The 13,849-nt window shown below is 41.6% G+C and overlaps 1 protein-coding gene across 10 annotated transcripts in view; it reads right to left on the reverse strand.

Moving 5' to 3' along the window:
• Tanc1 (tetratricopeptide repeat, ankyrin repeat and coiled-coil containing 1) overlaps positions 1 to 13,849 on the reverse strand; it is a 232,318-nt gene that overhangs the window by 66,262 nt on the left and 152,207 nt on the right. For 7 of the 10 annotated variants that reach the window (XM_013518761.1, XM_005393379.2, XM_005393381.2 and 4 more), the window contains 2 exons: positions 6,279 to 6,409; positions 5,045 to 5,231 (listed from right to left, as the gene is read on the reverse strand). The exons of 1 other annotated variant lie outside the window; for it this stretch is intronic. In XM_013518761.1, coding sequence (XP_013374215.1) covers positions 5,045 to 5,231; positions 6,279 to 6,409 — 318 coding nt within the window. The remainder of the gene's footprint in view (positions 1 to 5,044; positions 5,232 to 6,278; positions 6,410 to 13,849) is intronic. 2 more of the 10 variants (XM_013518762.1, XM_013518760.1) reach the window with 1 other exon arrangement.

Consider the following 13,849-nt stretch of genomic DNA (forward strand, 5'->3'; position numbering starts at 1 on the left):
CCCCAAGGAAAGGAAGGGCAAAACTCTGAACTCTCCACCATCCTGAAGCCACATCAGTGGCGGATGTGGTAGCGTGGGCGTTCCGGTGCAGGTGCCAGGTAGAGGACACACTTGCTTTGTGGGGAGACATCAGTCCTGCTCTCACGAGCTCTCCTATCATCATCTGCCAGGTGGACACAGATACAGGGTGCTGCAGAAGGACTTCGGCAATTATCAATCTCAGCAGGTCAAAGGAGGCAACAGAAGGGACTGGAAGGAACAACTCCTTTTAATAGGTCTCACCCTCAGCCAGAATTTTCCTTATTGCTACCTCTAAGTCCTTCTTGGCACATTTATCATTAATGGATAGGAAGGCTCTGTGTGTGTGTGTGTGTGTGTGTGTGCGTGTGTGTGTACACACACATATATATAGACAAGAAAGCAGGTTTTGCTTGCATCTCTTTCATCCAGTTTCTATTCTTTCTTCCTAAATGGAGAAATAGCCAGTTTTCTTAAAATAAATACGTATACATGAAATATTTATCATATGGGCCTAAAAAAAATTCAATACATTTAACTCAAAAGTGCTTTAAAGCTCACTATTTTCAGCACTAGTTTTAAAAATCAGATTAGTTTTCATCTACATTCCAATGAATACACAACTTTTTCTTTCTTTCTACACTGGGATTAATACAATTTGCAATTTCCACTTGTAACATCTAGAAGCAAGTCATACTCAAAGGAGTATAACTAAGAAAAAGATTTTTCTCAGGGATAGAGGAAATACTTTTAAAAGCATATTTCTTTATAAGGTTTTTTTCTAGAGCAATTTTTTTGTGTGTGGGGGGTAGTTCTGGTACCGGGAATCGAACTCACGACCTTGCACTTGCCAGGCAGGTGCTGTGCTGCTGAGCTAAATCCCCAGCCCCCTAAAGCAAGCTAATTATAAACTTTTATGGTGATTGGGTACGGCTGGGTTTCACATTTGGAAGATTTTCACATTGCAAATTTCACAACCAGACATGAACTTCCAGGTGATATCTATGATTTTTATATGCAAGGAACAAGAAACTTTGCTTAAAAATAAAGATACTCATAGGGAATTCAGTTAATCCCATCTATTTTAGACAGTATTTATACATGACAGAATTATACTTCTAAAGATATTTATGTTGGAAGAATGTGAGCTTCTTGAAATAGGATAAAGTGTGACTCCCCTCTGGATAACATAATAGAGTTGAAGAAAGGGTGGAGAATACCATTAAGCCCTGGCCCTGGAAAGGGGAATAGTCACCGTCTCCGCCTTTTCTCCTGCTAAGCCATGGAAAGAGAATACAGGCAGGGCACCTGTGGCCATGCTGAGAAGGTTGCCCGGGCATGTGGGGGCATGGGTTTCCCATCCCTGCATCTGCCAGGCAAAAATATTCAGAATGTTGAAAACCAGTTCAAATAGTAAAGGGAGGCTGAGGAATGTCTAAGGATGGGTTAGCACTGTTTGAAATGTCCCCTAACTGCCCTGAATAAGCTGGGCTGGTAATCCGAATGGAACAGTGCTCTGAGCCTAGTGCTACCCCAAGTGTGGAAGGCTGTGGCAGCTCTGCACACTCTGAGCTGGCCTACCCCAAGGCCTCTGCCATTCCACCCCTGCTACATCAGTTCACAAGTCTTAAGTTACTTAAAATGGAAAATTTAATGGAAAGCCACTTCTTCCCTTATGTAATTTGAAACATGGATCCTCACCAGCCCATTTTACAAGTTGCTGCCAGGCTTTCTGAAACAAGAAGGCAAGGTATCTCACCTTCATCTCTGCCTGCTAGGATTGCGGAGCTCTTAAATACTTTGCTCTGTTAAAGATTTAACATTCCCAAAAGCTGCCGTCTCAGGCTACACCTTATGAAGTTGGCACGTTCTTCAGATGGCAAAGTGCATACCCCAGCCCCAGTAATCAGTCACAGACCCACAAGTGCATCACAGGTGCAGCTCCATGAATAGGCAACAGAACCTTCCCACACCACACTGATTGCAGAGCAAGCTCTTTCCCTCCCTGGCTCTACCTCTCCTGCCTCTTCAAAGATCTGTGGCTGACGTCTTCCCAGAGAGGAAATTCCGGCTCCTCTTCCTTCTCCTCCTTACCACACCTCCAATGTGTCCCTTAGCAACAGATTCTAATTCTGCAGATCACGGATGATAGAAAACAGAGACACATTGTCACCAGTACAGTGCTCCCCTCATTTCCCCATGGACTTTGTCCCTTAAAAAAAACAAAACAAAAAACTGCTAATGCAGTGGCAAGCATGATCTCCCATGTGTTGTCACCAGTACATTGCTCCCCTCATTTCCCTGTGGACTTTGTCCCTTAAAAAACAAAACAAAACAAAAAACTGCTAATGCAGTGGCAAGCATGACCTCCCATGTGTCAGGGACTTCCATAAAAGCAGGACTTGCCAACCCCTTGTTTATGCCTTCCACTTTCATCGCAATTTGTACAACTTTTCATATTCACCTGAGTTAAAGCAACACATTGGCTTGAACCAAGGAAGAGGGCAGTCTCAATGACATGAAAGTTACCACTTTATTATGAAGGCAGAGTGTACAGCACAGATATTAAAAGACTTCAGAGTCAGCTGCGAATGGGAATCACGCACAGTTATTTATAAACCAACCAAATTCTCCCTTTTCCAATGCAATCTGAGAGTTGTAGGGCCAGGTGTGGTGGCACACGCCTGTAATTCCAGCACTCAGGAGGCTGAGGCAGGAGGATTATTACAAATTTGAGGCCAGCCTAAGCTACAAAGTGAGCTTAAGGCCAGCCTGAACTGCATAAAAGGACCCTGTCTCAAAAAAATAGGAAAAAAAAAGAGAGAGAGAGAGACAGACTTGCAGCAATTCTTTCCTTCATTTCTCACTCTCAACACTGCTAGGAAACCAGGAGATCATCAAAGTAATATGGGACCCTTGTCCACACGTAGACAAAACTAAACAATATGGTAAGTACAGTGAAGAAAACATTCAGGGAAACATTCAGGTGTTATTGGGAGCATGTATTATCAGTAGGGGGACTGATCATTCTGGGTTTACATTAAATCAAATGGACTACATTAAATCAAATATTAGTTAAGAGCCTCCTGTAGCTCAGTCTTCTATTTCAATACAGAAATCCAGACCTGTAGCCTTTCTTCTGTTTATAATACTTAAAAATTTTATAATACTTAAAAATGTATCTCGTGGGGATGGCATCAGGTGGATCTCTGATACTGAAATCATCTATTAACTGTTAAGGCAAAAAAACTGTCTTGGCTACAATCAGAGGCAGGGAATGCCAATGGTCATAACATGCAATAATAAGAAAAAGCTTGTGAAAATTTTAAAAGGGTAGCATTGGCCAAACCTATGAAGGAAAATAAATTCTCTTAGGGAGATAAAATTCCCCAAGAGCCAAGAAATCTGAAAAGAAAGTCACCTGGCTACCACAGAATTCATACAGAACACCTAGCCATGGTGGACAGCCCAGAAAGTGACTGGGCTTGGGAACAGAAGTATTGCTGGGAAAAGTTCAGCTGGCAAAGTGGGATAAGAGGAGAATGGGGAATTAGAATCAGCTCACTAGAAGGCCTTGAAGGTGAGTGAAAAGAATTTAAAATTGGTGTAAGAGACTCACCCTCCATTCATATGAAATGTCCAGAATAAGCTAATCTGTAGAAACAGAAAGTAGGCTATTGGCTGACCAGGACTTGGGTGGGGGGGTTGACTTCTAGTGTTTTGTAGAGTATGAAAATGTTCTACGTTTAGATTGTGGTGACAGGTACACACTTTTGAACAAATTAAAAACCATTCAATGGTTTAAATGAGTCAGTAGTATAGTATGTGAATTGTAGACTGAGAAAGCAATTAAAGCAAAATGAAACAAAAACCCACTGAAGAGTCTGATCCCAGTGAAAAGTGTGGGAAGAAGATGCCTTCCTGAAACTGAGAGCCTCCCTAGACAGGGGAGCCACAGTCCACTCCCACGCACTCTGGTGTCATCTCCACAGTCCAAATAGGGTGGACCTGGTCTTTCAAATTATGCTGGAAAGAAACTACAGATAGCTTAAGAAAAGAAGGAGCTCAAATGTCATCCCATTCGGTTACACATTAATGTGGAAGGAGAGTTCAGTCCACAATAAAATATAAATACCCCTCAAAGAAGTGCACAAGCAACAGGGGAGGTATTAATTGCTCAGAAGAGCTCCACTGTAAAATCCAAACATAATCGTAGAGCAGTGAGAGTCTGAACAGTCCCCTCCAGGGTACCCAACAGGTCTGCTCTCTGAAAGGCACCATGCTGGAAACCAGAGAAAGACAGATGCTTCAGCCCACTTGGAGAAATGTATGGGCAGTCAGTCTGGGATGGGACATAAAACTAACCGCTCTTAAACTCCCTGGGTCTAGCTATTACTAAATTAATCAAAATCCTACTTCTCTAGAGGAGGAAAGAAGTATGCAAAGAAATCAAACATTGCTCAAGCCACCTAGGACCCATGTCTCTTGACCCTCAGTTCAGAAGAATCACACCCATTTTGTGGGTGTGAGTATATGGGGACCCAGAGAAGTCTTCCTTAGAAAACCTTGGCCTCAAAGCAGTGGCCAGATGCCATTATAAGAAACTAGAGAACACATGCCTGAACTGCTGCTGGGAAAGGAACTGACCTTGAGACCAGGCTAGGAGACTTCTTCACACTCAAGAGATTTCACTGCCCTGCTATGTGCCCTAGGGGGACCCTATGCCCAACAACTGGAACTGACTGGTCAGGAGAAAGGAATTTTGTAACTTCACAGGCCAGATCTGATCTGGAATTTTTTTTTAAACCACATGAGCCTAATGTAATAAAATAAACATCAAGGAATGTAAAAGCTGATGCTTCAGTTCTCATTTGCACACGGACCCAGAGCTGTCTTGCAAAGAACAGGGCAGGCCCTGGCAGATCGACCTTCACAGAAAATGCTAAAATCCTCTTAAGAAGTGCCTGGTGAGTGCTCTGGTTGATGTGCATCGAGCCATTACAGTACCGAGCAATGTGCTTCTTACCTATAATTCCACTGTCCTTGCTTTCCAGGGTGGAACTAGGGCTGCTAATGGTCTCACAGGGACTTTTGTTGGCTGCCGTCTTGCTGACACAGCTATTCAAGGTTGAGCAGGGGCTATCGGTGCTAGGAGATGCGGTGCTGCTTGTTAGTGTGGAGCAAGGACTGATGCCTTGGCTCAGAGCTGTGCACTGCAAGACGAACGGAAGGAGGCATTAGCGTGGCTTACACAAGGTACTTCAACACACACTTCTGTTTTTGATTCTCAAATAAAATTAAAAACAGGAACATGGAAGACAGTTTTTAAACCCTGAGAAGACACAAGTAGGCACAGATATGTATGAATATACTTATGGTCTTCCAAATGTTAAAAGAGAAGCATCTTTGTTTGGCTCCCCTCCTGTGTAATTTTCTTTTTTGTTAAGCGGGCAATCTTAGCAATAATTTATTGGGAATGCACATTTGTGAAACAGAAATGGCAAAGAGGCAGACTTCCTCTCATTTAAAGTCTGCAGAAGACAAATGGGTTATTTGACCTCTGTACAAAAAACCTGGGGACTCTGTTTTTGCAATGTTTCGTGAGCACAGCAGCTTGATTCAATTCTTGAAGATTTATGGGCTCTGTGACTGGGAAAGGAGACTGGTGGCCACTGCAGTCTCAATCAACCCACAACACCTCCCACGCATCCCACCTCAGAGACCCTCACAGGAGGCTGAAGTTCAAGCCCTCACCGCGATTCGAATGCACACATCTCCAAAGTGGTGCTGCTGGCTGCTGCTCCCTTGCACAGGAGAAGGCCTTCCCTAGAGATGAACCATCGAATCTCATCTCATTTCCTCTCAGCTCCATCCCCTCTAAATCTTTTCCTCACCCCACTGACCCTCCAAAATCTCAACAACTAGACCAAAGCAGCTAGATGGGAAGAACGGCACTATAAAGATAAAAGTGGTATCATTATAAAGGAATTCTTTTAGCCACATTAATACATGTAGCTATTCTTCTCCTGAAGTGACTAATGTGGATATTTTCCTAAGTTTTGCTCCCTTCTGCTTTTCCCACCACTACCCTGACCTGCAAAAACACAGAAACACACTGTTGCAATAAATTTCAGTACACAACAGCCCAGAACACATTTGACCTAACAATGTCTTCCCTCTTCATGGAGTGGGTAAAATTGGTTCTTGCTTCATTCATCCTCTGAGCAGATAAGAAATGCAGTGTCTTCCTCAGGCATTACCATGGTTTCATTTTTGTCTTCAATGGTAATATGTGTAGCGCTTGGGATCCCTTCTCCCAGTAAAAATCCCAGCCTTGTCAACAGTTCTTGAGCTGCCGGTGAACAGCTCGGTTCATTATCGGCCTTTGCTTCTGGAACAAAGAAAGAAAACAATAAAGATGCCCCTCTGGGGAATTTCAGCATTGCATCTGGATGAATTCGCACTACAGCTGCTTGTCTGGCGCTTTTGTGTATTTTTATAAAATGCACCAAGTTTGACAGTGCTGCTTTGTCCTCTAGCAGTACATTCTAATTAAGAGACTGTGACAGGTTAAGAAAATAGTAACAGAAAAACTCCAAGTGCAAAGGGTGAAATATTTGACCTGAACCAGAAGAGCCCAGTGTCTTTATCTGATAGAAATTCCTATTCCCATGTCATGTGAAAAACGGGTACTTCAGACACACCTTTGGGTAAGAAACGTAGCTTACCCGTAAAGAACATAGTGTGATCAACGCCACAGGAAGCCAAAATAACGTAAAACCCAAGTGGCATGCTGGCAGAGGCCCAGGCTATTTAGATGTTGGAATGAAACTCAGAGCCAAGTTCTCATTAAGTAAGACACAGGCAGGAGGATTGTGGAGAAAAACTTGCTATGCATATTCTACAGCACGGGAGGTCATAACTAGGATTCCAATTCAAACACCAATCATTGAGAATCTACATTGAAACAAAGGTTTTTCTTTAAATCCCAGTGAAACACGTCTTCAGAGACTGGATTTAATAATTCACTGTTGTCTGTGTAGAAACAAAGACAAACCAGTCTGAATTCTCAGAATGCTCCACAGATATGCTGGGAAGTACGGCCTTTCTTGACTTTTCCCTAAGGTTGATCCTTTGGTACTTTGCACTTAAGGGAATTTTATTATTGGATTGATTTAAATGTTGACTTGGGGATTACCCTATACCCAAAAGCCTAAGGATACTTAATTATGGTTGACAAATAAAATATAAGCATCATTCAAACATCCCTGCTACATTTAAATCACCATCATCAAGATGAAATAATATACAAAGTAAACTATGCTTATAAAAGTTGAAACTTAATAATATGCAACTTAAAATATCGCTGGTTTGTCTGGATTCCTACACGAGCCTAGTTTTCCTAGATACAGAAATCTACAGATAATGGGCAGAGGTCTTAAAAAAATAAAACGAGGAAAGAACACAGTCATGCTACCACTGAGCTACAATGTCACCAACAAAGCTCAATGCTAACTTTGCCTTTTGTAAAAACTGCAAATTCAAATTAAGCACAGCTTTGGAGAAGATCACCCGGATTATCCTCCTTCACATACATTATCAATTTTGCTAAGTCATGTACCCAGAATGGCAGCTACAAGGCAAACGAGGCTAGCAGATCTTCAGGAAAGAAAGGCACCTACCACTTGCTTGCTCTCAAAAATCTCTCATGGTTGGGGTAGGAGAAGAGTTGTTTCTAATCTGGGTATTTTTAGGTCCTCTAGAAAACAACAGCACTAAGGTAACTCAGGCTTGATTATTCTCAGTCAAGAGAGCATGCTGTTTTTGGGTCACTGGAGTTAAACTCAGAAGGATCTGTGGCCCTATGCCAACAGAGGGAAAGGGAGCCACCCCAGGGCAAGCGGACCACACCCCTAGTACTTCTCCATAAAAGGTCCCTTCCCACCAGGGACTTCAAAAACCAGTTAGATTCTCAAGTAGATGGGCACCTGGGAAAGGAAGGCAGGCACCAGACCAAATCAACACTACCCAGGCACACCCAAGGGCTGAGCCTCTCAGAACAGGATCTGTGCCTCCCTCCCTCTCCTCCCACCACTCCCCTGCCCCACGGCTCAGGCAGGGCAGCTGCTTTATCTTAGGAGGCAGCTGGACTCCGGGGAAGGGCACACGAGGCAGAGGAAAGGGGAAGAAGTGGGTGGGGGAGCAGATCTCAGGAGTTTCTCTATCCCGTGCCCCGCTTTCCTGTTGAAACAATCTCCACACTGCTCCCAATTGTGACCATGCCCCAGAAAGTCTCACTTCTGGTTCAACCTGAAACACCCTGGGGAAAGGGCCAGAAAATACTCCCAGTTGGCAGCTGCTGTGGAGGCAAGCGCAGCTGCACAGGCTTGGCTGCCACAAAATGTACCCAATATCAAACAAGGCCAAAGCCTATGGCTCACTTGGGATTTGCACGAAATCCCCAGATGCTGTGAATTACCACATGAGGAGAGGGATCTCACCACCCCCAGCAGATACACTGCCACCTCAACACTGCCTGCACACGATGTGCACCTAGGTTTTCATGTTTTAAAAACCTCTAAAAGCAGCTATTCAAAATCCTCCCTCTTTAGATGAACCAGTGACAGTCCCAGATTTAAGGGATGAGCTGAAGAGAGACACCCAAGTGTTTTGATGGGGGAGGGGTCCTTGAGACAGGGTTTCACTATGTACTTCAGGCTGGCCTCAGATTTACTTTGATTCTCCTACCTCAGCCTCCCAATGCTGGGATTACAGGTTTGTGCCACCATACCCAGCTCAACTATCTTTTTACATTATTCTGTCTTCTAAAATGTCATCCTAGTGACCTTCTCCTTAAAAGATTCTATTTAGTCTGAATTCCTTAGTCTATCTAGATCAAGTCATCTGTTTCTCCTCCACTCATACACAGAGCCTTCTGTCACTGAACTTTCCATTCTGGCACAAGGACCTCTGGGGGAAGAGTGGTAGCACCATGCTGGGACAGATGCGTTGCCTGGAATTCACCTGGACGGGTACAAACCAGTGTGAAATGGAAATACACTTTCACTTCCACTTCCACAGTTGTTCACTGAACACTGTGCTTTGAATAGCCAGATGATCTCCTTTATGTGAATTACTACTCCAAAATAATCTCTGCACCAAATTCTACTGGGCTACTCTAAATACGGAGTTTATTCTCACTAATGTTGTTAATATTAAATCATTCATCAACAAGGGGCATGCTTCACCCAGTATCTGAGGGATAACAGAACTGGAGATAAGAAAGACCTCGTATCACTTTATATCTCACAGATTTAAATAGCCAAGGGATTCATGAAGGCTCTGTTTTGAGCTAAGAGTAACTGGCCTTGTACTTCGTAGGAATCCAGTAGTGGAAGTGATATTCTTCCCAACAACAGGTTTGTAGGATCCTCAGTATCCTGCCCTGGGAGAAGGCTCACACACACATAAAGGTAAAGGCAAGTTCTCCAGTCACTTCCTGCCTCTTTCACACTTATAGATGCTGCTGGACAATGGGGCACAAACACCAAAAAGCAACCCACACACTGATTGGCTTCCCAGTTGTTGCCCTTATAACTTCAAACAATCAGTGCTTTTCACAGTCCTCCTCTCGTCCTTCCCTACCACCTCAGATGACAGAATGCTTTCCACGCTACAGCATTCTGGGCCAGTCTTACCCTGCTAAGATGCTGAACCTCAATCCCATCAGTGAAGTGGCCATAACCACTTCCCACAGGTTGCAAGTAATACATGAGAAACACCTGACAAACCACAAGGCAAGCTGGCTGTTGTGTCTATCCGCTCTAACACTAAAAGCCCTCACTTCCTCGCTGTTTCATTTTCCTGGTTTTAGAAGTTCATATGTATTTTCAAATACTTTTGTATGTCTCTTACCTAAAAAATATAGCTGTCCATAATTATTATAGCCCAAATAGATTTTTATGGACTCATCATTCAAAGAAAACAAATTTTCATTTTGTGCATGGATGCATGTGCTCATGCATGTGGTAGATAGTGCTGGGAATTAATCTCAGGTCTCTCACATGGTAGGCAAAGTGCTCTACCACTGAGCTACATTCCCAGGCTAACAAATTGCCTCCTCTTATTTTTTTTATTTTAAAAAGAAAATATAACAAAATAACAACAACAAAGACAAAAGCAAAACAAAAACAATAAAAATACAGGATTTGAAAACAAGATGATAGGAGTTAACAATGGTTGTTATATTACATATTGTTATCTTCAATGAATCTACTCAGATTACCAGATATAAGAATGCAACATTGATCAAACAAGTAAAGAGATTAAAAAATAAAAAAAAAAAAACATTAGGAACAATACAGAGCTTCACTAAACAAGAAGGTAGGAATTCAACAATGGTTGTTATATTGATATTGTTGTCTTCAAATTAGTTGTTCAGATTACCAGATATAAGCATTCTAAATTGGTCAAAAAAATTTAAGCATTAACTATTCCTTTCAATAAACCAACAGACATCAGCAGTACAATTATCCCAGCTATCCTTGTATATACACATATTTTTTTTTCCTTCCTTCTTTCTTTTCCCCTTTCCCTCATCTCATTTGTTCCTTCCCTTTGAGCAATGTGGTATTTTTATACAATGGAGTATTACTTAGCTATAAAAAAGATAAACTCAAGGCTTTTACAGGTAAATGGATGCAACTAGAGGCCACACTCGTATAAGTGAAAGAAATCAGACCCTCATGAGTAAACATTGGATTGTTTCCCTAGTGTAAGAACCTGAAAGAGTAAATAAAACCCAAAAGGTACAATAGATATTGTGAAAGGGAAAGAAATCCCCCTTCTTGTCGATTACCAAGGCCCCAATTTGGTCTATACTCACTGCTTCATTTCCCATTTAATCATCCCTCTGAGAAAGTCTGTACTAGGGTTTGAACCTAAGCTTCTGCACTGAGCTACAGCCCCAGTTCTTTTTAAAATTTATTTTTACTTTTAAAATAGGGCCTCAATAAGTTGCTAAGCTGCCCAGGATAAGCTCAAACTCGAAATCCTCCTGCCTCAGACTCCTACAGTGCTGGGATTACAGATGTGTGTCACTGCACCTTGCTCATTCTTTCTTCATACAGTTAGGTCCTGTTAGAACCGTGGGGCCCCTGAGGGTCATTGGAGATCATTCCGTAAAGAAAGGCTCTTCTCTACACTTACCCTCCTTGCATTCACAGAATACATTCTACAGAGTACAGGCATCATTGACAACATCAGCCATTCCTTAGCTATTTGACCTTCAACAACTGACTTCATACGAAGTTTTCAAGACGGCACTTTCAAATCAAGTCTGTGACATGAGACAGACCATGAAGTTGACGGTAAGTCCTTTCCTCTGACCCTAGTCTCTGCCTATCCATGATGGACCTCTTGCTTTACCTCTTGTCATCCTTGATTTTGAATTATGAGTGTTTTCTTGCTGCTTTCTGGCTGCTCTTTCTTCTGAGCCATCACCAACTCCCCCCAACCCAGATGTCCAAAACCAGTACTTAGAATGGAGCATCAATTAATGAACCTGCTGTTTCTGTTAACAGTTTGTTAATTTCTAGGCTACAAAATTAAATATATTACACAAGTTTTAAATCTTTCCAACTCATTTACCCATATTGAAATTGTCACCAAACTTTATCATTCCTCCTTTCAAAGTACCTGAATTAGCCTTTTTTCTTCAACTGTACTGTCACTTAGCTGTAAGACCCTACTCCCTCAAGTCAAGGTAGCTTTCAGACTTCAAATCACTTTTCTAATCTCTGTTTTTATTATCTTCTCCTTTTTTCCCCACTAAGCTAGGAGATTGTCAAATGTTTTGGCCTCAAGACTTACTCCCAAAAATTAATGACGATTCCAATGAGCTTGGCTGTTGAGGTTTATGTCTGTTGATGTTTATAACACTAGAAATTAAAACTAAAAATTCATAAATGTATGTTAATTCATTTAGAGATAAAGACATTACATCTTGACTAAATTTTAATAAAAAATTTACTTTCAACTTAAAAAGTTAGAAAGAATAACACTGTTTTGTACTTTAACAAATCTCTTCACTGTCTGATAATAGAAGACAGCTAGATTCTCACACCTCCATCTAAATTCAAACTTATTGGATATGTTTGTTTGTCGACTGACTGATGATGGGGACTGAACCCTGTGCCTCACATTCACCACCCTTGAGCTACTGTCCCAGCCACATGCTATATCCTTTTGGGTGAACCATGTGATTCAAAATGCAGCCTAAGGGAGCTTTGTAATTGTGAAACTAAGGAGCTGTTTTAGCAAATTACAGATATTCTTTGAGACCTCATAAACCTTGACAGAGAGTGACTTCCTAAAGGTAAGCTCCATTGTGGACTTTGAACATACATCAGTGAACTTTTCATATTCTGTTACAGTAGAATCCAATAGTCTGTTTTATCGGGGGATTTTTTGGTTTTTTTTGGTGCCAAAAATTGCACCCATGGCCTTGCACATGCTAAATATGCAAGTACTCTGAGCTACACTCTCAGCCTGTTTTATGTTTTAAATGGATCCTTTACATATGCAAGATTTTGTAACATCATGCATTGGGTCAGTTGGAAAATGTTGGTTTTGCAGATCTTGAAAATGTTGACACATTTTATTACACAACATCAAAATATCACATTCATTAATATCACTGCAGGTCTTAACTTAAAAGTCCTGGGAAGCCACCAACCTCAGTGTGACAGATGCAATTTCCCAAAAACCTAATTTTAATTTAAAAGGTCAAGTTTTAGCATTGTCAACTACTTTTGTGAATTCTTTCTTTAATCGAAGTGACAGGCTCATTTCATGCTTTTTGAAGAAAATGTGTGACAAACACTCACACTTCTGAATAACCATAGTTTGTCAGTCATTATTTCAAAGAAAAATGATGTTCCATTTAACAAGGGGCTGTTTCAAGCTTGGAATTCAAACAATCACACACTTGCTTTGCCAAAAGACAACCATCATACTTCAGCATGGAGCAGAAGTGCTTCGTGTGGACCTCCCACTTCCTCACACAGAATATTAAAAAGGTAGGCACTCAAGGGTCAGCATCTAATAACATTCATTTTTTGTAGTGCTTTGTCAAGGACATTCTTCAGTGAATTGTTTTTCTGATGCAAGTACAGCAGGGAAGAGTACCACAGCTCCTAATAAGAACAGGTGCCTTGCCTTGAAAAGCAACATCAGAAGTTTTACTGATCATTAATTTTGGGCTTGCTTTTTATTTTAATGAAGTACAAGTGGATATAAATAAATAAAGAAAATACACTTTTAAAAATTCTTCATGGGGCACAGAGGCACAGTGCCTGCCGGGCAAGTGCAAGGCCCTGGGTTTGATTCCTGGTTCCAAAAAAAGACTTCTTCTCTATAAAAATGGAATTTCATAACAAAATTATCAGAGAATAACAATGGCTCATATACTGTGTCTCGGGATCTGAAAAGAATGGCCAAAATGTTACTCAGAGTACCAGAGTGACAAACAAAAGGACAAAACTCCAAAGCAGGGCATAATGGTACATGCCCGTAATGCCAGCTATTCCAGAGACTGAGGCAGGAGGATCATAAATTTGAAGTCAGCCTGGGCAATTTAGAGACCCTGTCTCAAAACAAAATCAAAAGGGCGGGGGATGTGACTCAGAGGTAGCGCACTTGCCCAGCATTCTTAAGGCCCTGGGTTCAATCCCCAGGAATGCAAAAAGAAACAGAAATGTAAAAAGTTCTGACTTCACAAATCCCTGACAGGAGTGAAGGTCACCTTAGATCCTACAACTCACATTTTACA

The sequence above is a fragment of the Chinchilla lanigera genome, unplaced genomic scaffold (assembly GCF_000276665.1).
Source record: "Chinchilla lanigera isolate Chin_1 unplaced genomic scaffold, ChiLan1.0 scaffold00048, whole genome shotgun sequence".
Taxonomy (NCBI): Eukaryota; Metazoa; Chordata; class Mammalia; order Rodentia; family Chinchillidae; genus Chinchilla; species Chinchilla lanigera.